General features: G+C 39.5%; 4 protein-coding genes and 1 long non-coding RNA gene across 9 annotated transcripts; 3 read left to right on the top strand and 2 right to left on the bottom strand.

Moving 5' to 3' along the window:
• The first annotated feature begins 950 nt into the window (after positions 1 to 950).
• LOC140036484 (protein VASCULATURE COMPLEXITY AND CONNECTIVITY-like) lies at positions 951 to 5,177 on the top strand. The gene is made up of 3 exons (XM_072077964.1): positions 951 to 1,313; positions 3,282 to 3,484; positions 4,526 to 5,177. The coding sequence occupies exons 1-3, from the start codon at positions 1,218 to 1,220 to the stop codon at positions 4,860 to 4,862; spliced, it is 636 nt and encodes a 211-aa protein (XP_071934065.1). The 5' UTR covers positions 951 to 1,217; the 3' UTR covers positions 4,863 to 5,177.
• A 1,204-nt stretch (positions 5,178 to 6,381) lies between these two features.
• Positions 6,382 to 7,536, top strand: LOC140036482 (uncharacterized). The gene is made up of 2 exons (XR_011840001.1): positions 6,382 to 6,787; positions 7,342 to 7,536. It is a non-coding gene; the product is annotated as an uncharacterized lncRNA (long non-coding RNA).
• A 525-nt stretch (positions 7,537 to 8,061) lies between these two features.
• On the bottom strand, positions 8,062 to 11,876 carry LOC113729816 (cell division cycle 20.2, cofactor of APC complex-like). 2 transcript variants are annotated; one of them, XM_027254069.2, is made up of 5 exons: positions 10,271 to 11,876; positions 9,631 to 9,903; positions 9,234 to 9,503; positions 8,543 to 9,129; positions 8,062 to 8,453 (listed from the first exon to the last, which is right to left on the bottom strand). In XM_027254069.2, exons 1-5 carry the CDS (start codon positions 10,400 to 10,402, stop codon positions 8,327 to 8,329), a joined length of 1,389 nt encoding a protein of 462 aa, XP_027109870.1. In that variant the 5' UTR covers positions 10,403 to 11,876; the 3' UTR covers positions 8,062 to 8,326. The 2 variants fall into 2 exon arrangements, with proteins under 2 accessions (XP_027109870.1, XP_027109869.1); XM_027254068.2 differs by having other exon boundaries at positions 8,548 to 9,129; positions 10,271 to 11,872.
• Positions 11,877 to 12,405: 529 nt separating this feature from the next.
• LOC113729815 (uncharacterized protein At1g51745) lies at positions 12,406 to 18,253 on the bottom strand. 4 transcript variants are annotated; one of them, XR_003458233.2, is made up of 4 exons: positions 17,147 to 18,253; positions 15,222 to 16,156; positions 12,744 to 13,944; positions 12,406 to 12,609 (listed from the first exon to the last, which is right to left on the bottom strand). XR_003458233.2 is itself a non-coding variant. In XM_027254067.2 (3 exons), exons 1-3 carry the CDS (start codon positions 17,329 to 17,331, stop codon positions 12,806 to 12,808), a joined length of 2,259 nt encoding a protein of 752 aa, XP_027109868.2. In that variant the 5' UTR covers positions 17,332 to 18,253; the 3' UTR covers positions 12,628 to 12,805. The 4 variants fall into 4 exon arrangements, 1 of the variants encoding a protein (XP_027109868.2); XR_011840000.1 differs by having other exon boundaries at positions 12,406 to 12,600; XR_003458234.2 differs by having other exon boundaries at positions 12,406 to 12,597.
• Positions 18,254 to 19,675: 1,422 nt separating this feature from the next.
• On the top strand, positions 19,676 to 23,379 carry LOC113729814 (uncharacterized). Its single transcript, XM_027254066.2, has 7 exons — positions 19,676 to 19,937; positions 20,143 to 20,776; positions 20,876 to 21,061; positions 21,389 to 21,514; positions 21,650 to 21,907; positions 22,036 to 22,853; positions 22,997 to 23,379. The coding sequence occupies exons 1-7, from the start codon at positions 19,821 to 19,823 to the stop codon at positions 23,066 to 23,068; spliced, it is 2,211 nt and encodes a 736-aa protein (XP_027109867.1). The 5' UTR covers positions 19,676 to 19,820; the 3' UTR covers positions 23,069 to 23,379.
• The last annotated feature ends 439 nt before the right edge of the window (positions 23,380 to 23,818 follow it).

The raw sequence follows: 23,818 nt of genomic DNA, 5'->3' as shown, positions 1-23,818 counted from the left end.
CTATAATAAAGTACAGTAAAATTTTTGATAATTACCTTGAAAAAACTCATTTGACCAACCGGGTCAATATGAGCCAAGAAGACAAATTTCATTCCTTAAATTCTGTTTTTTTTTTTTTTCAGGGGCCGGGGGGGAGGGGCCGCTTGCGTTAAAAGAGGGCCATCTGACGCAAGAAGGACAAAGGAATTAAACTGTACCTTTCATTTCGATTTCATGGACGAGGGACAGCCTACATTATTATTATTATAAATTTATATGTCATCAATACTCAATAAATACAGCTTTTGCCGTCACGTGTTGATCAAAATCAAATTCACCCACCATTACTAATGTACATTCCGCCATGCATCAGGCAGTTTCGAGAGAGATAGAGAGCTTTTTCCAAAAAAAAAAAAAGGAAGAAAGAAAGAAAGAGAGAGAGAGAGAGAGGGGCTCATTTGTGCTAAGTACGTACCCTTTTTTTTTTTTTTTCCATTCATTATCAATGCTTCAAATGGGATCCTTTGTTCATTATATTTGTTCATTTTTTCCGTTCAATACAAAACTACGTAATTTCACTTACTAACATTGTTGATGTGACACATAATATTGAATACATATTTAGGGAATGTTTGGTAGATGAGTTTCAAATTCAATAATATCCTAAGTGTACTCATAATCTTCTACTTTGAAATTTCATGCCGCATGATTCAGATGAGATTAGACAAGCATTTGAAGACGAGATTCTTGAGTTTGTCAGAGTTATGGTTACGTGCAGCCGTGTTGATTCAAAAAGTAGAGCGTTTATGTTAAAATTGAATTTGAAATCCATTTATCAAACATTCATTAAATATGCATTCAAGATTATATGTCATATCAGTAGTATTAATAAGTGAAATTATATAATTTTATATTAGACAAGAAAAATAAACAGACATAATGGGTAGAAGATCCCGTCTGTCCAATGCTTTCCTTCGCCTGTACTCTTCTTTCTCTTCCTGTCCGGTGCTAAACCAAAATTTATCCTACTACTACTGCTGCTACTCTACTGCTACTACTGCTAGCTTTTGAAACCCCCCCCCCCCCCTCCCAAAAAAAAAAACCAGCACTAAACTCTGAAACTCCTCGTCCTTTTTTTCTTTTTCTTTTCCCCTTTAAAATAACTGGGCAACCATCCCTGATTGATTTGGAGTGTTTTTTTTTTTAAGAAAAAAGTTTTTTTGGGGGCTCTGAATCCGATGGAGAGAAAGGTGGTAGTTGTGTGTTGCGTGGTGGGATTTCTAGGGCTATTATCTGCTGCTACGGGCTTTGCCGCTGAGGCCACCAGGATTAAGGTACTCTCTTCGTATCAAAATCATCTTCCTCATCCTCATTATTATTACCTCTCTTTTCTTGTCACCTACTAGTTGTTAGTAGACTGTCTTTTTAATTTTTCTCATTTTTCCAATTTTGAGTCTCAGACACTCTACTTTCTTCCTTCCTGGGGTTTGTTTATGTTTTGTAAAATGGGCTCCGATCATCATACATGGATGGTTTCATAGGTTTGATTTGATTTTCTCTTTTTGGGATGGCCTTCTAAAGATGCTACTTGCTTGCTTGCTAGTAGGATTTTTTGAAATCCACTGACATTCTTGGTTTTACAATTTTACTCTACTCTTTGCTTCTTCTTTGAGCTTGAGCCTTCCTGAAATTAATTGCTTTCTGGTGTTGGTATTGTCTTCTCTGTGTTCTTCGTGACCGTTCGCTGAGTTGGAAATGGAACACTTCCTTTTTGCTAGCCAGATAAAATGAATTTTGGAATTTTCGGATATCTATAATTTTTGAGATGTTAATCCTTCTATACCTTTGCTAGCTGACAATGCCTTTCGGATCCCACCCATTATTTCCTCCATTCTGAACGGCTTAACTAGTTTACGGATACGCCTTAAAGTGTTCAACCCTCATGCCTATCTACCCGATGTTATACACTCTCGACCAACATCTATGTCATCAGCTGCTCTCGTCCGCTACACATTCATTGCCTGCTCTCCTTCCTCTTTCTGTTTCACTTCAAAAAAAAAAAAAATCTTTTATGTTTTGGCTTTCCAACCTCAAATGTTCATTTCACTTTCTCATTAGTATCATGAATCCCTATTAACAGTAAGCTCAACCTTAAAAATTATGACGGAGATCTGATTGCAACTTCTTGTAGAATCCTCCAACGCTGAATCTTTTTCTAGCTCAGAAACTCTGGAACAATTGCAATATCATGCCATCTGTGCAGCTCTTGCCAATCCTTTCTTTCTTCACTTGGCAGGTGCTTTGTGCTTGAATTTCTCCATTGACTTAAGAAGTATTTCTAAATTGTCCTGTCCAGTGGCTGCCTTGTTTATTAAACGCCTGACCACTGATTCTTGGCAAAACTTAGAAGTAGAATAGCTAAAGCGCCAAAGCATCTTTCATTTCGTTTTGGTGCTTGTCCTGTCTCCCCTCATTATCTGAGGCCATATCAAGCAATGCTACCCCTCTTCTTTTCTCTAGGCTATTCTGTCTGACTTTTGAAGTTTGAACTGGTAACTAAGTCTAACTGCATGCTTAAGAGGATAAAAATGGTGAGCATTCCATCTGACGAGGAGCATATGTTGGTTGAGTCTTGTGCTCTTTCATGTGCTTTACGTCTAGCATTTCTATCAAAATAGCCTTCTGGATGCTGCAATGCATTTGGGATTTCCGTGGTGCAGTCTCTGATATCTGGGCTAATGGTCTGAGGAATAGAGGGGGGTAAGCAAAAACAAAATTTTCTTTCCAGCTGTCATTTAGTTTGCAATATCGCACCCACTGAGCTTTTGCAAAGCAAAACATCCATTCGCCTCTGTTTTGAGTAAAATTTTTTTTGTAAAACTGTTTCGAGACTGTTGAAATCAGCCGAAATGTTCTTTTCTCTAGTTTCTTAGTTGATACTTCTCTATCAGCCTTGAATCATGGGGATAACAAGTTCATCTAAACGTGGATGAGGAGTTCAAATATCTACATCGAGCATGAACAACCCTGAATTCATGTTTGTAAAACAAGCGTAACGTGCTATATGTAGACTGAAGCGCATAATTGTTAATTGCATTTCCTGCACTGTTAACTTAAGGTATAAATTTTTTTTTTTTTTAACTTGTATGGATTGGAGGATCATATATTGGTTGGTGGCTGGCTTTGTTGCTGAGGACTATTGTAGTGTTGCATTTTGTGTGGAGTGCATTAGGTCCTGGTTTCCAGGAAATTCTCTTCATGCATGCTTGAAGGAGTTAATGGCTTTTCTATTCTTTTTGCAGGGAGATCAGGTTAAATTTCCCTCTCCTGATGTCTGTGTATATCCAAGGAGCCCTGCATTGGGCCTTGGACTAACTGCGGCTGTGACCCTTATGATTGCTCAAGTTATTGTTAATGTTGCTACTGGGTGTATTTGTTGCAGAAGGGGCCCACATCAAGCAAACTCTAATTGGAAACTAGCACTTGTCTGCTTTATTGTTTCGTGGTAATTAGTCTGCACTTGTCTGAACTATTATGAAATGTAGGCATAAACTAGTTAATATTGTGAAACTGATACTTGTATCTCGGGCTTAGTCATGATTCACTTTAAACTTCATAGGAATTTTTTCACATTGCATATAATTGTCTAAGGCACCATTTGGATTGAAGGAAATCAAAGGAAAGGATACTACCTGGTGAAAAGAAAGGAGTTGAGAGTCAAGTCAAAGTTGTTTGCGGCCATGTTATTTGGATTTGATGTGGAAGGAAAAGAAAAGGTCATATGTAGATTAGGCAGTAGAACATAATTTAACTAAAAAAGATGATCTCCTATCCCTCCGTTGTCAACTAGTTCTGGACGGAAACCAAACTCCAGAAAAATATTTGGACCCAGTCCGTCCCAATCCCTTCATGTCATTTTCTTTACCTCCTGAACAAATCAATGCAAACACAATAGACCAAATCCCTCCTGTTCCTTTCATTTCCTTTCCCTTCCATTTCTGCACTACAAACTATGATTAAGGTGTTTTTCTAACTATCTTTATAGGATGCAGGATTTTGCATATTTTATGCAGTTGAAACATCTTTCGGGCACCAAATACCTTGTATTAAGTCAAAAATTTTTGTTTGTACTTCTATTCTATATCCTTAAAATCCTGAACCTTGTAAGTTATCCTGGAGATGACATGTTTAAGTAGTCCTGTCTACATATGAACGCTAGTGCTACCTGTTCAGTAAACCAGTCGCCTAAATGTAACTTGACTTGGATTGTAGTTTCATGAACACGCTGCACTTTGCCGGTCTAGTTGAAATTATGGAGGCCTTGTTAGGTGAATAAGCACTCTTTACCAGAATTATGTGGAATTAATTGAGCAAGGCGTAGTTGAGATGAGTGCAGTCAATGGAGCTGAGCATGATGATGGTGATCATGACTGGGCTTTATCTTTATACGTTCCATTGGTATTAAACAAATGCTATTGCTACAAATGACTGATTATATTCGCAGAATTTCCTTGCAAAATCAAGGTCTTCGTTCCACATTTTGCAGGTTCACATTTGTAGTTGCGTTTCTTCTATTGCTAACTGGTGCAACACTGAACGATCAGCATGGTGAAGAGAACATGTATTTTAACTACTACTACTGCTATGTCGTAAAGCCTGGAGTTTTTGCTGGAGCTGCCATCTTGTCCCTTGCAAGCGTTACTCTCGGATTGATATATTATGTCATGCTGACTTCCACCAAGAACGTGATTGATGCATGGGGTGGATCCTCAGCTCCTGTCCCAGGTGGCATTGCAATGGGACAGCCCCAATTTCCTGCTCAAAACACTGAAGCTCCAGTTTTTGTGCACGAAGATACCTACATGCGGAGGCAATTGGCTTGATTGGTGAAAGAGGCTTCTGAGGAGGAGGGCTGTGGCATTGTGTGGTCTGACAGGACGCATATGAGGTATAGACAGGGGGGCCTGAGTGTTTTTTGTTGGGTGCCAATACAGTTTCCAAAGAGTAGCAGAAAGTTTGTAGCTTTTGGTTTGTTGAATGACACTACTGTTTGAGTGCCTGTCCATAGCAGCACACTGCCTAAGCTGGTACAAAGATAGAATCCTGTGTATAAAATCGAATCGATCTCTCGTCTCCCGCTTTTTTTAGCTGTAGTTTCTGCATTAGTAATGGGAAAAATTGCCGACTTCACTATGTCATTTTCTGAGAACTTCTCAACTCATGATTGCCGACTGCACTTGAGGATTATGATTTGCAACTTTGCTTTTAGCTTCTACCGTTTTAAGAAGTGCAAACGGGTGCTACTTTCACCGTTTTGGTGTCAATGAGGTTCATAACATAAAAAGAGATGCGTCCATACCGTACAATAATAATCAGGTGATGAAGCTCAAGTAATCTCAGCATCGTTGGATATATAGAACCCAAGCTTTTAGTTTCCGTCTTTTTTTTTTTTTTTTTTTAAAGACCAACAATTCAAAATTTTTAGCCAACTGAGATGTCCGACGAGTCATTGTGCACCGTAATGATATTGAGCGCATTCTCTTTTTTTTTTTTTTTTTTCTAGAAACGATAATTATTGTATAATCTAATCTATTCTACACTAAGGGGAAGGGGCGGACCTAAGGAAGTCCAAGGGTAATTCGGAGGGGACTGAACCACTACATTCGCTTAAATGTTTTTAAGCAAAGTCACTTTAAATGTGATAATTGATAAGATGGGAGATAAAGGTTCAAGTTTTAATGCTTTAATGGTGGTCATCGACACTTGAACTGGTGTTAATATCGAGCGCATTCATGTTTTACAAATTTGTCTTAAAAGGGTTGTTGACCTTTTTTGCCCACAACTCTCCTTTTCACTTTTTGGACATGTTAATAAAGTCAATCTTTTACTTTGTAGAAGTGAGCCACAAGCGAATGTGTCTTGGTTGTTGTGGTGGACCTTTTGCCCTAAATCTCTCTTTTTGACATTTTGGCACGTATTAATGAGCAAGGACGGCCCAATTTGTGGTACCTCTTCATTTCTGCCCGGGTAAATTCCATTTTGTCCCCACAAGCTATGCCCAAAATCTCATTTAGTTCCTAAACTTTAAAATGGGACATTTAAATTCTTAAACTAAATAATCCATCCCACTTTACTCCAAATTTTGACGGAATGCACAAAATCTAACAGAATAGTTACCAATTCATTTAGGTTATAATTATAATTTAATTTAATCAAATCTAATAGGGACATAAATGTAATTTCATGAGATCCAATATAAAAAAAAAACAAAGAGACAGAGAGATAAAGATAATTTTACCTCTTTAATTAATAATAATTAAAGTTTTTTCCCTTTTTTAAACAAAAAAGCCATTTTTTTAAACTTTCCTTTTCTTTTATTTTTTCCACCTTTTTTTCTATTTTCCTTTCATTTCCTTTTCTATTTTTTTCTTTCTTTCTTCACTGCCATCTTCCTCCATTACCGCACATCCACCACTGCTACACCATCATCTCCCTTTTCTCCTGCCATCATCGTCCGCCGCCCACGCTTTACTACTTCATCCTTCTCCTTGGTGATGAATCCAAAAATATGACGTTTATCACGTAAGAAATCACAAAATGTTTGACATACCAATACATCACCATTTATACTTATCACAACCTATAACTTGTTTCCTATCTCCTCTTTGAATAGCCACCCCACCCAATTTCTTATCCCCTCTTCTTTATTCACCCCACCAAAAATCTCTCGTTCCATACTTTCTCTATCAGCCTAGCCTTCCATTGCTCTAGTGCTCTCTTCTCTTCCCACCACATGACCCACCACCAAGTTCCGCCCCTATCCCTCTCTCTTTTAAAACCCATTATTTTTTCACTTTTATTTTGTGCTAATAAAAGTATTTAATTGTTATTATTTTTTTCAATTTTTATATCATCTCCTAAATCCATTTCCATTTGATCTGGGCACGACTAATTTTTGTGGGATTCGTGAATATGTTTTTCTTTTACATAGGTTTGGATCTGTGAATAATAGATTAAAAGTAAAAAGATGAATGGGTGTTCATATCCAAACTAGCAACAGAAGGTAGTATTGATGAGATTCAGATTGGGTTTGAGAATGTGTAATTATATTGGAGTTGGAGGAGATTCTTTTTTCAACTCTTCCTCTTTGTTGTCTATGGCTGTAGGTTGTCCAAATCGAGTTGCATGTCCTGAGCCCTCGTAGCTTGTTAATAATGACCCCAAAAATGTCAGACCCTTCAGAATTGTTCATACCAAGCATGTTCTTTGAATTTCTTCATTCTTTTTTTTGTTGTAAAATTTTTTGTTGATATTGATTTGATTTTGATATTTAGAAATTTTTTTTTGTGATTATGTTACAAGAATTAACAAATGGAGGGCTGCTGACTCAAGGGTAGGATCAGAGCTTCTGGTGGCAAACGGTGGTAGGATTGGCAACTATTTCGTTAGGTTTTGTGCATTCTGTTAAAAATTGGAGTAAATCAGGACATGTTTTATAGTTTAAGAATTTAAATGTCTCATTTTGAAGTTTAAGAATTGAAATGGGGATTTTGCTTATAGTTTGAGGGGACAAAGTGGAATTTACCCTTTCTGCCCACATCTAAACATCACAAAGTAAAAAAAATTAATCAAGGATAAAAACATTATTGTCTTTTGTGGTTCGTCACAATCGGTGAGTCATGGGTAGGATCAGAGCTTCTGGTGGCAAACAGTGGTAGTGGGTGGCATGGGCGGTGTGTGGCTGGGATGAAGGGAGAGATGGGGAGAAAGAGAAAGAGGTGAATGAATAATTTTTAAAAATTTGGAGCGAGCTTTGGATTTCATGAAATTGCACTTATGTCCCTGTTGGATTTGGTTAACTTTAATTATAATAATAACTAACAGAATTGGCAACTATTTCATTAGGTTTTGTGCATTCTGTTAAAAATTGGAGTAAAGCGGAACATGTTTTATAGTTTAAGAATTTAAATGTCCCATTTTGAAGTTTAGGGATTGAAATGGAGATTCTACTTATAGTTTGAGGGGACAAAGTGGAATTTACCCTTTCTGCCCACATCTAAACATCACAAAGTAAAAAAAAAATTAATCAAGGATAAAAACATTATTGTATTTTGTGGTTCGTCACAATCGGTGAGTACATCCACAGGTAAAAAATTAGATGACTCAAAATTTCAATAGCTCTCTCTAGTATCCTAAGATCAGCTGCAAAAATGGCAAAGAACCTTTTCCCTATACAAAAAAAAAAAAAAAAAAAAAGAGAGAAGATTACAAAGATAGTACTAGTTGATAATCAATCTATCATTCCCTTAGGCATTATTTACACCAACGCCGACTTAACGAATGCGGTTCAAGTTAGCAAATGGCTCGGTGTTCGCCTTTGGTGCAGGTTTTGCCACTTCAGGAGTGCCAAACACATTCCAGAATCGGAGAGTTTCATCGCCTGCTGCGGATGCAACCGTGCATCCATCGGGACTCTGCAATATAAACAAACAAACACACCTAGGAAAGGTTACAAACAGATCGAAAAAAACTACTTAATCAGTAGTAAGTAGCAGCCAGGCACCTGACCTGAGCCATAAAAAGGACTCTGGATGTGTGACCAGTAAGCTCTGCCATCTTCACCATCGAAGGATATTTCCACAGAGTGAGCTGATTCTGAGTAAAACCGTGAGAGCTAAGCAGTTCGCGCTCGTTCTTGTTCCACAGCAAAGCGCAAACTTGTGAGCCTGTGTCAACTGAATTCAGGCAGGCACCAGTGTGGGTGTTCCAGAACTTAATGGACCTGTCACCACCACCTCCACCTGAGGCCAGCAAGTTACCCTGAAAGGGACACCAAGCAAGAGCTTTGACAGCAGCTGTGTGGTCCTCAATCCTGTGAAGCCATTGTGTGGGTGCATTGGAAGAAGCCGTGGATCTATCCCATATATGGAGGAGATTGTCATTTCCGCCACTGGCTAATTGCTGGCCGGAGGCCGACCACTTGAGGCCACAAACTTCTTGATGATGTCCTCTATAAGTTTCAACTATGTGTGCTCTCACTCTCACATCATTGTTAATTATTTGTCCATCCATTCCTCCAGTAGTCAAAATGTGACTGTTCCAATCAAGTGCGCCGACGCGCGAACGATGGCCGCCTTTCAAGGTTCTTAGCTGCAGCAAGAGCAGCGCGAAAAGGGAACGAATGGTTTAATACACAAATTAGAAGAATACGCAGCAGTATCCCGAAAATTTAACTTTGGGAACAAGGAGCAGACCAGTCTATTAGAAGTGGAGTCCCAGAGCTGAACATCAGAATTGTTCAAACCAACAGCAACGTGGCTTCCGTCGGGAGCCCACTTAACACTCGTCACGGGGCCATTTTCTTCATCAACCGTGACGAGCTCTGAGGTAGCTCCGTCAGTTGCATCCCACAAATACACTGTGCTTCCAAGGGCAATTGAAAGAACATTGCTGCTGCCCCAGTCTAGCAGATTCAAGTAGTAATCATCCAAAATATCAGGAGCATCCAGAGTTCTTTCTGAAGTCTGTAAAAAAACGAATACAGACCACAGCAGGAGAAGAGAACAATTAATTATTCGAGGAATTAAAAAGAAATACTCCTCAACAGCTGAATCTGAAATCAATTCTCAAAGTTACGGGTAAAATACCAACCTGGGGGATGTAGCGACGGGATTTGGTGGGCTTGGAGTTGTTGGCAGCAGTCGAGAAGTCAGCAGGGATAGGGTCGACAGGGGTAGGTGGCTTGTTCTTGAAAGCAAGGATCCTGGTCCTGTTCATGTTGAAGGTCTCCGCAAGCTGCTTCCGATAAGCCTCCCGAGAAGGCGAGCTCACGGCTGGGTTTTCCTTACCTTTCCTGCCTTCTGTGAGCATGTAATGAGCATAGTCGAAATCCATTGCAGATCGATTGGGTATAAACCTATCCAACTGTCACAGAAACAAAAGCTTTTAAGATGGTTGAATTTTCAACAGATAAACACACATCATCAAGGAAAACAAAACTGCAGCCTCTTCAGAACAACAGGCTAAATAAAATCCCACCGGAAGTATTTTTCACACACACACGCACACACAAAAAAAGCATAATCAGACGTCAATCACAACACTTGTAATGATAGTTAAAAAAAAAGTTCATAACAAGATAGTCATGGTGAAAAAGGGCCTAATTAATAGAGAGTAGAACAAATGAATTGACAAAAAAAAAAATAAATTAGGTAGCAGAAGAGAGACAAGTGTATGACAAAGTAAAGGATAAACAAGGAGAAAAGCAACAGTATAGCGAGCAATGAGTTACGTTATCCCGGGAAGTTCTCCTCTGGAGGAGGTGGTGTTCCTGAAGAGGGAAGCGAGATCTGGTCTTGCTGGCGGAGGAGGAGGCGGAGGACGATAATGATGATGACAAGTTGACGGATCCCCCTGCATCCATTATGTTACCCAAAAAAAAAACAAGAAAGGAGAAGAAGAATAAAATGGGACCGTCCCTACGGTATTCTTCTGTCACTAGTCACAGTGTGTGTGAGCGTGTGGCCTTGCTCTAAAATATTCTGCTGCGTAATAAATAGAAACAGAGTATGTAAAAGTGAAAACAAGAATTAGAGGAAAGCAAACAAGATAAAAGAAGAAGGCCTGCAAAACAGAAACTCCGAAAGTTAAGAAAGAAAGATGAAAAAATCAAAAGAAACGGAAAACAAAGGACAGTTGCTAATCTTAATCACTTGTAGTTAAAAAAACAAAAACGATTGGGATCCTGGAAACGGCTTCGCACTTGAGTCCAGGAATGGAGGCGCTGGCGGCGGATCCAAAACCCCAGCCAGAGAGATGCGTGTATTGAAAAGGAGGGAGGGAGGGAGAGAGAGAAATTAATTAGAACTGTTGAGACTTGAGAGAGGAGGAATAGCTGCTGCTATTTATTGTGGAGGAGTTTTGGACCTTTGGTTTATATGCTGCAACTAACGGCTACCTTCTCTGAGGAGAGCAAAGGGAAGGAGAGGACCAACCAAAGTTCAACAAAAAGAGCCGTTGTAATTTCACCCTTCAGACTCATTTGCCCTCCGCTACTCATTCAGGTACAGCTATACAGGGGGGTATTTAAGGAAATGGAATTGCATTCATCTCCGGCCGGCTTTGTATCTTTAAACCAGGCTTTGTTAAGCAAGAATAGGTGGGCTTCGATTCATTTACGGCCCACGGTACCACTGCCGATCTAGTGCTTACTTGCTTGGTTTGTTGGCTTGGGCATGCATTTACTCTATTTCTTTCCGTTTCATATTATATTATGAGTAAATCTTTCTTACACCGTTACAATAAATTTATTTTATACTAATGGCTCACCATATCGCATTACTACGTTAATGAATGCTGGCAACCTATTATTCTCGATTAATAATATTACTATGTTATTTAATTTGATATTCATAAATCATTGTTAAACAAAATTCATCTCTCCTGCTATCCTCCTCTTCTCATCCTTTTCTTTTTATTGCTCTTCCACCCTTCCATCCTCTGTTTTAACGGCGGTAAAATCCCCCTTTTACCAATCTCCCAACTCAATTTTTCAACAATTGATAATTAGGATTTTTGAAAAATGGTGAAAAATCATATGAGAAGAGCATATATAAATCCCAATTACCCAATCCCCCTCCTCCCAACCATTTTGTTAATTAAGGGTACTGGTACAAGGGAAAAACAAGAAAATGAACTTTCCAAGTTGCAAATATTATTCAAGTTTTTAAAGATTTCTTACCAAACCTTGTTAGGTTATCTGAGGCTTTCATCAATATCAAACCCACCCAACAAGAACCTTTTAGTCGTGTAATATGAAAATAACCTAATACTTGAATAAAATATAGAATTTTACCTGCCCATTTTCGTTCCTATTCTCTCTACCTTAGACTCTTCCTTTACCCCTTTCATAACTCACAGTTTTTTGTATGAGTGTTTCGATAAATGGACTCTGCGAAGACACTTCCTTTACGGGTCCTACCCCCCAATGTTAACTCTGAGCAAACAACAGGAGCATATCAAAGTTCACTTTTAGAGCCCTACAGTTTTCAACTTGGGTATGTTCAAGATGATTTTCACTCAAGTCTTCCTGTTTAATTTTCTAACCAGCGCAAAGTGAACTTTCGTTGACATGTTCCTGTCATAGCTTTTGTTTGTTCTATCAACTCAAAAGGTTACCATTTCTTTCCGTGGTCAAGGCTCAAGTCAAGGTCATTTCTAGAATGTGTCAAAGTTGCATGCTCGACTATTGCTACGTCCTTCGTCTCTCTTCAACGGTTCTACTGCGTCACAACCGTGCAAGACCTTCCAGATTGCTTCACTGCCAAGTAGATCGCTTCACAGTTTATACAACAGAAAAACTACAAAATAAATAACTTTGTAGTGAAATCCAAAGACATCAAAACAAAAATAACCTCACCCTGGCAGTGAAAATACAATAATGTATACTCGTGAATTACCATTTCTATACTTTTGTGAGTTCTACTCGTACAGGCGAGCTTTCGACCTTGTTTCAACAAAGACCATGTAAAAATAGCTGTATCATCTCATCATCCTGAACTAAAGTCACCTAATATATGTCATTTACCATACATCTTGCGTCAATCTGTAGTTCAAGGCCTGCTACAGAAACTTTAATAAGACAGCAGAAACAGGGCAAATATATGAGGCCTATATTTCCCAAAAAATATATATATATATATATAGCAACAAATAGCTGCATATATGGGTATGAGATTATTGATGTCCTAAAAATTTACATGTACCTATTAGCTATTGCTGTCTGTATTGCCATCTCCATTGCCATAGAGAAATTCCAAAACCATTATCATGGATGGCGGCCAACCAACTCCTCTTGTAACCTACTGAACACTAGTTTAACTGGAATACAAGCTACAGCTGTGGACACCAACTCTGGTTTCAGCCCATCCACTTGAAAATTATTGCTGCTCTGTCTACGATCAATACTTTGTTTCTGTTGAGAGGCGATTGATGAAAGTGTTCTAATCTTTTGATTCGAAGATAGGCTTATTTTCTTTAATGGCTTCCTTGAGGATTTTCTATCTACTGGAATGCTACTTGTGTGCTTTTCCATTATGCCTCCCTTGTGACCAAAAGTTCCTGCATCTGATTTCCCTGAGCACCCTCTTCTTCCATCAACAAATTGAAGATGCTTGGCACTTTCATCACATGTTGAAGATAGATCTGGCCGTGGGACCCGAAAATTTGCTGTCCTCCGAGCAGTCCTCCATGTTGGTGGAAGTGCTGTTTCATTTCCTGGTGTTTCAGGACCCCAATCATCAGTTTCTGCAAGGACAGACTCAGATGATCCATTTTCTAGAGCTTCAACTTGGACGGGATACCCTACTATAGCCTGCCCATTTATCTTACTCATCAATGAGATCATAGGGACATGCTGTCTTTGATTGCCTGATTTGACATGCTGTCTTTGATAGCTTGATTGGACATTCAAATCGACATCTATCAACATAACCCTGCTACCATCATGGTGATGACCAAGAAAGACGGGAGCAAAGTACTTGCCCGAGTCCTCCCAGTATTGTTGGTCATTCCAATCACAGTGCTGCCACTGCATGGTTCTGCGGCTTATACCATCTGGACCTCTAGACCCATATCCAGCCATCTTATGCGTAGAATTCTTCTCGACCAAGTAATTTTCAGCTCGGCCATTTGTTTCCAATTCAAAAGGTGTTGTTTCCTCAATGGATCCCCAGGACAAATTTCTGTCTGCTCCATCAACGGGCCTTTTTAGCAGACTCCTCTTTCCCTTAAGCTGCCATCTGGACATGCCCGTACTATGTAATGCAGGGTCAATACTACAAGGATGAGTTAAATCATCTCCAAGTGCCAAGTCATCTAGTTCTTCACTGCTTACGCTTCTACTTTCTGCTAGTACTTCAGATCTTCGAGGATATTTTGGTTGCAACTCAATAGATGCAGCACCTTCTGCATTAGGAAAGAAGCAATAGAATGACAACAAGAAACATGTACATTACCTCAGAAAGGCAACCAAGAGAAAGGTTGTTAACACACTCAAATTGAAGACAGGCAAAAATTATACAATAGATAATAGCTATGTATTAAGATTATAATGCCATAAGACATCAGATGATACATAAATATCCACAAAGCAACAAATTAAAAGCAAGAAGCAAGAATAACCCCAGGAAATAACCCCATGAAAATGTTTCAAGAATTTCATGGCAGGAAAAATCATTTACAACTATCAAGTACCATATTCAACAACAATCATTCCGTTCCAAACTGTATTCAGCTAAGCTAGTCAACTACAAAGAGCAAGTATTATACTTGGCATAATCAGAGTTGAATCATTCATTTTTTCTCAGGAGGTAATGAGCCCACAAAAATGTTTCAAGACCTTCATGGAAGGAAAAATCATGTACAACTATACAACTATCAAGTACCATATTCGACAACAATCATTCCGTTCCAAACCATATTCAGCTAAGCTAGTCAGCTACAAAGAGCAAGTATTATACTCCGCATAATCAGAGTTGAATCATTCATTTTTTCAAGTGATCTGAACAATTGTAAAAGAATCAAAATTTATCGGGATCAACTACCCTCCCTGAAACTAGTTACATTTAGAGGCCAGATTCCCAGGAGGTAATACAAAAGAGACTGATAACATTACAGCTTCAGCAATGCCTCAAGCAAGGAAGAGGAAGAAATCATATTATCTAAATTGATAACAAGTGCAGAGGAACTGATTGGAGCTTTAGAAAACCTATTGTAGCAATGGACTAGAACCAAACAATTGTGGTTTCACCACAAGCCTCTGATTTTAACACATTAAGGAAAGGGAGAACCACTGGAAAAAAGGAAACTGCAAGATACAAACACATCTATACGTGTAGCTATATGATTATGTATGAACAAGCTTGTGCACAAGCATGCTAGAAGTTACACAGTAGAAAAGAAGCCAAAAGACAGAGCAAAAGCTTTAAACTTTATGGTGGCACATTGCACAATGCAGTCTAATGACACAAATATATGCTAGCAAACAAAAGTAAACACAACAATTTGCACCATTTTACATGCACAGTGAACACAAAGAACAAAATAACATTCATGGTGATGCAAGATCTTAATTATACAAGATCCAAGCATCTAACAAATTAACCACCACGAAAAGCATAAACAGCACTAGATGCACACTGAAAATTGGACTGCCTCAAGTATACTAAAACACAAAATATGACCTGAAAGTGAAGCCAGCTCATCTGTATCAGAATCCATAGAATCGGTCTCCGAAGAATCAGTTTCAGTATCCTCTGCAGACCGCATGTTATCTTCTTTGCACAAATCTGTAGGTTGCAAACAAGTGTATCTGTTCCTGGTTACACCAATTGTACCCCCTGGCTTCTGATATTCGGACATAGAGGTAATATTAGAACTACCATCAGCCTTAGAATGAGGCACAAGTACCTCTGTACTATCCTCCAGCACTTGAAGAAGAGGACGGCGCCTCTCACGCCTCTTGGCAAGAGAGTCCTCATCTAAACCATCGTACAGCCTTTTTCTTTTGTCAGATGAATTTTCAAAATCGGCATTAGCCATGTCTTCTGTGCCAAGACCATCATCATTACAATGAGCCACAGCACTGCTATCAAATAAAGGCTTGTGAGAACCATTTGGAAACAATGAAGGAGAAGCCTTAAGATTAGAAGGCACAGCACGCAGACCAAGGTCCTGCAAACCTCTCATCCTGGGTGGCACAGCAGAATTGTCATCATCAACAGTTATTTGATTTTCTTCTTTGACTCTCTCTAGACAAATAGTTTGGCTCACAGCCTTGTCCTTGGCAGATAGACAATGACTCTGACAAACTTGATGAGTTTCTGGTTGCAACATTTTTTGTTTTCCAGTCTCTGATTTCTCTGAAGTTGTCTCCAAATCTTTCCTCAGACAGTATGGTGCCTCATCATTAGTAGAAGAACCTACTTTTCCACATTTTTTCTCCAACATTTGCCTCTCAAGTTCAAGAGCATGAAGTATTGCATCTTCTCTACGTGCATATTTCTCTCTCTTCTTTGGAGGCATACCTTGGGAAGCTTCGGCCCTTTCAATACAGTCATCAAACTCACCACATCGAAATGCCTTCACACGCTTTGACTTCTCCAAATTATACCAGTCTCTGGTCATTGCAAAAAAAAAAAAAAAAGAAAGAAAAGAATGCTATGTAAAAGTTGTCCCTGCCAGTAAACATCACGAAATATATCATACCAAACAAATATGAAAAACACACAAACTGCAATTTTTTTTCGTCCTTTTCACAAAAAAGTAACATATGACTGCACAAACATTACAAAATCCAAGAAAACAACTAATGTTTAGCTGGAAACAGAACTTCAACCAGTATCTGGATGATGGTAAAATTTAGAAGAGGGAGGGGCAGCAGCACTAATAGCAGAACAGGTAGGAATATCCAGTTCGTGAATAAGATACAAGATTAATTTTAGGGTGCAGCAAGTTAATTTGCTTGCTTTGTTATTCACGATTTGCTTTTGCTCCTGCAGAATACCTATTCTCCTAGACTGGAGTAGACCAGTACCAGAGCAAACTCCTACAAAACTTGGTCATCGTTATATCAAGAATTTTTTCAGTAGAAGCAAAAACAAATCGTGAATAAAATTGGTGCATCATGGAGCCCATCACCGAAAACCTTATTCACACACCGAAAATTCCAGACACTCACTGCAGCTGTTGAGAGCGTGCTAGTCAATATCTATACCAGGATTTAGAATATTCTAGAGAAAAAGTGTAACTAATCGGGGCTCTTATTGTTTTGCTTTTTCTTTTCCACCAGTTTTTGATACGGCCGTCAATTCCACATAGTTGAACTGAGCGCAAGGACACCATCATACATACAGATGAGAAACAATTTTGTTCGAACTATCAATAAAAGCAACTAAAACTTTTTCCAAAGCTAAAATAATTAAAAAAAAAAAGGCAATTCGGGTTTCATAGACATATAAAAAGAAATACTAGTATAAATTAAAATGTGAAACTGGAAAAAGTTAGTTTACACAATATTTTAAGGTAGAATTTTTTTTTTTTTTTTTTTTTTTGGGGCGGTGGGGGTGGGGGTGGGGGTGTGGGGAGGAGAGGAAGAACAAGAACATACACACTGGCGTCTTCTCGGCCAAGAAGTTTGACAGGAGTTCCAGATCGCGGAGACATAACATGAGAAGCCGATAGGTCGTCAGGTCCGAGTATTTTACCGGGCCACCAAGACCCGTTTCGTCTTCGGACCCAAACTATACTCCCAATGCTGCAATCAGCTCCGGCTCCTGTTTCTGAGCTACCCATTGCTCTCCAGTCTTAAGTAGCTGGAGCTGGCTCAATAGAGTAATGATTATATGGTAAATAGTTATAGATGTATCTATGTATTTATGCAATCTATAGCTGAACTACAATTACTAGCAATTAAAAAAAAAATTGGTTTTTTTTTTTTTTTCTAATTACAAACTATACACTTACTATAGACTTCGCTACGGAGTCCTGACTGACTGATCCTATATTATGAAGCACTCCCGACAGACTGATCCTAATAGACTCTGATGACTAAATTGTACTCTACAACATCTCTCTCTTTCTCTATCTCTCACTCTCTCAATCTGTGTATAATTTTACGTCTTACTAATGACAAATAAAGAAAGATTAAAGATACAGAAAGAAAGAAGAAATACAAAGGAGACAGGAGTAAGAAGCAGTACTATAGTCTGTCCATAAACTTATAACCAAGAGAGAGAGAGAGAGAGAGAGAGAGAGAGAGAGGAAAAATGGAGGCGGGTGGTGGAGGAAGGTTAATACTTAATAGGTCAACCCCCAGCGAAAGCAAAGAAGATGGTGGAGAAAGTGTAAATTGGGGAATGGGGAAGAGGAAGAAGGCCGCATTTGGAGGATGGATAGGAGGACGGGGTAATTTTAGGGGCTAGGGTTAGGTTTTCCATTCAAAATTGGGGGAATTTCATACCGGAAGGGGGAGGATGAGGAGGAGGAAGAGGATTGGTTCGATTTTAATTGGTGTTTGCTTCAATTGATCACAACCAACGCGCTCTCTCTCTCTTTCTGACTGCGACAAATTGCCCGCACGTGCTCCTCTCTCTCTCTTTCTCTCTCTCTCTCTCTGTGTAATGTAAGAGTAAGAATAATTGTACCGAGTCCTCCCCGAGGCAAAGGTTGACTCACTGATTTACGATTTGGAAAGAAAGACGCACTCTCAATTGAGAAGTTGATGGCTGACTCGAGTCCCCCACTCGAGCGTAGTGCTGCTTGCGACTCACTTGTATCTTCCGCACAACGCCAAGGCTTTGGTGCGCCTCCTTCCCAGCTGCGCACCTTAGCAAAAGTAGACGCGCTCATGTCGTATTAGGCGACTAATAATTTCACAAACTTTTACTGAGGTTTATGATGATTGTGAGAAGTACCCTCTAGGTTTAAACAATTATATAAACCTCCCTTCAAAGAAAATAGTTTGGGGCTCACTTGACTGACTGGTGCAAGCAAACTATCTCTATTGATAATCCTATATTGCCCTTAGGTAATTTTTCTCTATAGAAATAAATTTTTTTTTTTTGTGATTTTAAACTTATTGCAACACACTTTAAGAAAACTAACCATCAAAATTGCTTCTCTTCCCTCAGATGGATGGACAAATGAAAAAAATACCAATGGAGTAAGTAACCTATTTTTGTGGGAATCCAGAATTTGTTTTTTCAAGTTATTTTTTGATAGTGTATTATTTGAAATATTATTGGAATAATTACTGTAGCACTTTTTTGTGATGTGATGTATGTGAGATAAAAAGGTGGTTGGGAATATAAAAAGGTGGTTAGAAAATGTATTTATGATGCAAGCAAAATATTATTTGGGATAATTGGGGTATCCAAACAAACCCGATATTAAGTAAAACTGGATTGAGATAATTTTGGTGGTTAAGATAAGAAGGAATCTAGTAATTTTTCTCTTCTTTGTCTTTTCCTATCTTTTTTTTAAATGATTTGTTAACTTATAATTTTAGATGCACATTACTTCACTCCACCATAAGGGGAGGTAGGTATAATTGAGCAATTCATGAAGGTTATTTTTGTCATTTTACACTATAAGGGGAGGTAGGTATAATCTTTTAAAATTGTACTTTTGTGCAAAACTATCATACTAATACATCTATTTAAATTACTCCTTATATTTGTAAAAAATTATTTTTAATGAAAACATAATAGTATAAAGTATACATATGAATAATTTACATCGAATAATTTACTTTTTTCTGTGAAATTAAAATATATATAGATAGAGAGAGAGAGAGACCAGATATCAAAGGGTGGCGGCAGTACTGCAAGATGGGGGCGGGCCGGGGGAGGTTCAGTGGCCTTCTTCTGAGCAAATTGGGCCTGCCTTTGATGTGTCTTTATTCCCCGGTCAGCTAGAAATTTTAATTGGAGGCCTAGAGTGCAAATGTGAATGGGAATGGGTCTGGGCCTGGGGCTAGGGCTTGTTGAAATTGAATAAGCGTCGTGGTGGTCGGCGCCCAACTCGTCAGAGAGTTTGCTACTTTTGAAATTTGAAGTGTCCCGGATGGCTCCAACGGTCATATTATCCTCCTTCCTCCTCATCAGTTCTACTACTAGCGGCTGGTTGTAATAAAATGAGATGAGATGACACCGCTTTGAACGGTGAATGGTGGAGTTAGTGATTCAATTAAAACTGCTGTTCTTCTTCCTTCTTCCGGTCGTAAAATCATTTGGATCAAACAAAACAAGACGAAGATCAGGACAGAAAGGGCGGCGAATTACATGATGGATTTCCACACCCTCAATAGGAGACAACTCCAGGCTCTCTGCAAGAAGAACAACATTCCCGCAAACCTCACCAATCTTGCTATGGCTCTTTCTCTCCAGGCTCTTCCCACTGTCTCTGCTCTACCCACCCTTTCTGCCTTTTCTTCTTCTTCTTCTTCCTTTTTTTCTTTCCAAATCTATTCTTTACCACCACCGCCAACCCAAACCCCCTAATTTCTTTCCCCCCCCCCCCCCCCCCTTTTTTTTTTGGTTGGATATCCTATAATTTGGATAATCTTTACATTTTAGATATCGTTTTTCTCTCTATTAATTACAGGTTCAAGGGGTCGAAGAGCTACCGTTGCAACAACCTTCAGAATCTTCCACCGAGTCGCCAGCCAAACCCCAAGCCGCATCCCTCAGCGTTCCTCGCACCGCTGCCAGAGGAACCGCCACCACCCGCCGGAAGGCCACCGTGACGGTCCAAGAAGATGAATCCGAAACTACTTCACACCCTTCCACCAGGACTCGCCGTTCAACCAGAGGACTGCCGGTTGCTGCTGCCGGAGGAGACGTCCCCCAAACTCCGCTCCCGCCTAGCAACGTAGCCAAGGCTGCTTCGGCGTGCCGCAAAATGGAGCCCCACTTTAATCAAATTGAACGGGAGGAACACCCCGGGGATGATAATAACATTGTCAAGGAAAGGGAGCATACTTCTGAAATCCCGGCTATTGTGCCGGCTACCCGGCAACGGGGTCTCAAGAATACACACACTTGCAGTACTCGCAGATCCGCGAGGTTGGCTGGAAAGCGCAGGGAGAATTTCGTCGCTAGCAAGGAGCTGAAAGAGGGATCTAAATCTCTAACCACAGAATTCCTCTCCAGTGAATTTGGAGAAATTATGGAGATGAATCGACAACCTCAAGAATGCCCTGCTGCTGAGTCTCTTCCAGTCACAAAAAGCCCTTCCGGTATTCCCCGTTATTTTATCATTGGGGTTCTTCTACTGCTATTTATTTGTATGCACCAACAAGCTTCAATCCTTCTATAAGTAATGATTACGGTTGCAGGGGTTGATTTGAAAGAAAAGTCAGAACTAGGATTGCTCGATACCGGCTATGAACCAGAGGTTCTTTCGGGTACAAAATCAGGCTGTTCTGCGGAGAGCCGCAACGATTTTCCAATCCTATGTGATGAACACGGTAGTGAAACTTCTGAAATTGGTGATTCAAAGATGACAGTGGAATGTGACAATGGTAAGAAGAATTGTGCTGTCTTATCTACTGTTCCGAACACATTCATATTATAGCATAACATCATGGTGATCTCCCTGACTTAAAAGCGATAATTTATTCCTAGATCTTTGAACCAGTTGACGTCCTCACTTTAGATATGATTTTCTTTTTCCCTTTTGAGGTAGAGAGATAAAATTATTTTGACACGCTGCTTAGCATTTACTCAATAATTTGGAGAAAAATGAAGAAAAAAAAAATGGAGAGCAACTTTGTACGCTAGTTTTGCACGGATTGGTTGTTGTGTTGTTTACTTTGCCTTCTCATGATGTCAAAATTATTGCCACACAGGGTCTAATGAACTTTACTGCAACAAGACGGAGGATGCATTTGAGAATGGGGAAGGACTGGATATTATTAATGATGAGATGGGATGCAGTGATGTAGCTGAAGATGTTGCACAAGTCATTGATACAGGTAACGAGGCCTAGTTTCTTGAATTGCATCTTTGAATTCTTGATGAGCTAATCAATGCACCCATATCTGCCCAACAATTAGCATTAGATCTTGCTTTGATTTATGATGATTGGCATTGCTTTGATTGTTTATCAGATGATGTTCGCACCATTGAAGATGTTACTGATCTTAAAATGAAGAGTGAAGAAGAGTTGTTGGAGTCCAATAAGGATTTTGGTTCATCGGACAAAACGAATGCATCGTTTGACAATGAGAACGGGAAAAAGCTGAATGTGGCAAAGGAAATGGAATCGGAAGATGATGCTGCTCAAAATCTGGTGGATGAAGGAAAGGACTTGAGATCAGATGATTTGGACGCTTTGAACATCAATGACGGAGCGGTAGAAAGTAATGGTGGGTTGTTTGACTGCGAATACTATAAACACGAGATAATTATGAAAGCACACTCTTTTTCTTCTTCTGGTTTAGTTATTACTGCTTAGCTTCCTCGCTTTATGAAAATTGTTTGTATCCTGCTCTAGAATCTGGTGGTGAGCGAGCTGTGGGCATCATCACACCAGCTGCACAGGAGTCAGTGGCGGAGCTGAGCGCTTTTGCCGATGATTTGGCGGAAAAGTTGGTCGCTATGGAATTGGATACCTCAGCCCTCGATGAGTACAAGAATTGTGCTCGTTTAGGATCTGAAATGAGCTGGGCAGAAGCTGCAGCGGATGTTCAATTGGAATTGGAACCACCGTGTCTAACGGAAGAAGAATGCAGAAGAAGTATGTGTATGTTAAATTATAATGCTGCCAATCTTGATATTACAGATGATGGTGCCCGGGAGGAGCTGAAGAATTACGACCATGCAATTGATGATGACGCTCCTCTTTCTTACTACTCAACGGCTCCTCTGCTTCTCACTGCCGACATTGTTGGTACAGGGGTGGGCGCCCCTGTGCTGCCTTGTATAACAGAAGAGTCCAAGGAAAATTTAAGCAACGATGTGGTTCAGACCAGTTGTTTGACGACGAGCATACCAATGAAGGAAGAATCTGTAACTCCAAGTAAGACCACCGCTACCCACCTAAAGATATCCGTGACAAAGAAGACGCCGAGACAGGTGACGATGACCGCCGCCCCAGTTTCAGACGACAAAGAGAACATGATCATCCACAACAGCGGGACAAGATTGATTGTTGCAGAAGAGAAGAAGACGGGAAAAAAGCAAACTCGCTTGGAAAATGCGGAGAAACCATTGGACGAGCAAAGTTTGAGGCAGCTGACAAAAATGTTAAAAGAGAAGCTGGAGATCACCAAAAAAATGAGCATGACTAAAGACGACTCCTCTAAGTCTAAGGTACGACGACACGAGTTGAAGTTGTAACATAAAAAAGAAATCTTGCAAAATGTTGCATTCTTTCTTGCTTGCAAAATATTGATGGGGGCGCTCTGTCTTCTGTCCGACTAACTCATAATATATCCATCCTCGTTATTCAACAGGCGGCACCCACTGGGTCTGAGTCTGGGAGACGACTAGCCTTGCAAACCCTACCGGAGAACCGGCTGGAATAGTAGTCCTTGAACCTCCTCCTCCAGACCTCTCTGTCATGCATTACAGTTACAAACTCTTTCGATTATTAGACCTTAGTTCAGAAGAAGAATATAGGCGGAACCTTCTTGGTTTTGCCCATCAATAAATAGCTTTCTCTTTCGATTTTATGTCTATCCATCTGCAAATGTCTTTTTTTTTTCCTTAACGGTGGTTGATCGATGATGATCATCCGCAGCGCCATGCCATTTCTATATATGGCTGTGCTGTCCTTGTTGAATGAATGACATACGAATTATTCTTCTATATATGGTTCTTTTCGGTTCTCTATCTATCACTACTTCTTGTGTTTTCATTTATTCAAATCATAGGTTGCAGCATTGATCAATGAAGTGGGGAAATCATCCCACCAAACAGTTATACATTCCAGATCAAGAGACAATTTTGCTTAAAACATGAGCCAGCAAATTTCCAGTTTTACAAACATTCTTGAAAAGTTTTACAGATCACCTGGCCTTGTCTAGCAGATTGCCAAAATCAGAAAACTTCACTTCATCGGAATTCATTTTCTAAACAACATTAATAGCATCACTTTCAAGAATTAAAGTCTCAATTCCCACAGTAGGTTTATTATCCACCTTTAGTATCTGAAGTCAGTTAATATATTCTCATTTTTTGTTTGAGTTTCTTTCTGACGTAGAATAATATACTAGTGGTTAGTAAGAACTCGGGTTTAATTACAACAAAAGTCCCTCTAAGGTGCGGTTTAATTC

Source organism: Coffea arabica, chromosome 2e (genome assembly GCF_036785885.1).
Source record: "Coffea arabica cultivar ET-39 chromosome 2e, Coffea Arabica ET-39 HiFi, whole genome shotgun sequence".
NCBI classification, from domain to species: Eukaryota; Viridiplantae; Streptophyta; class Magnoliopsida; order Gentianales; family Rubiaceae; genus Coffea; species Coffea arabica.
This window is presented reverse-complemented; position numbering and strand designations above follow the sequence as displayed.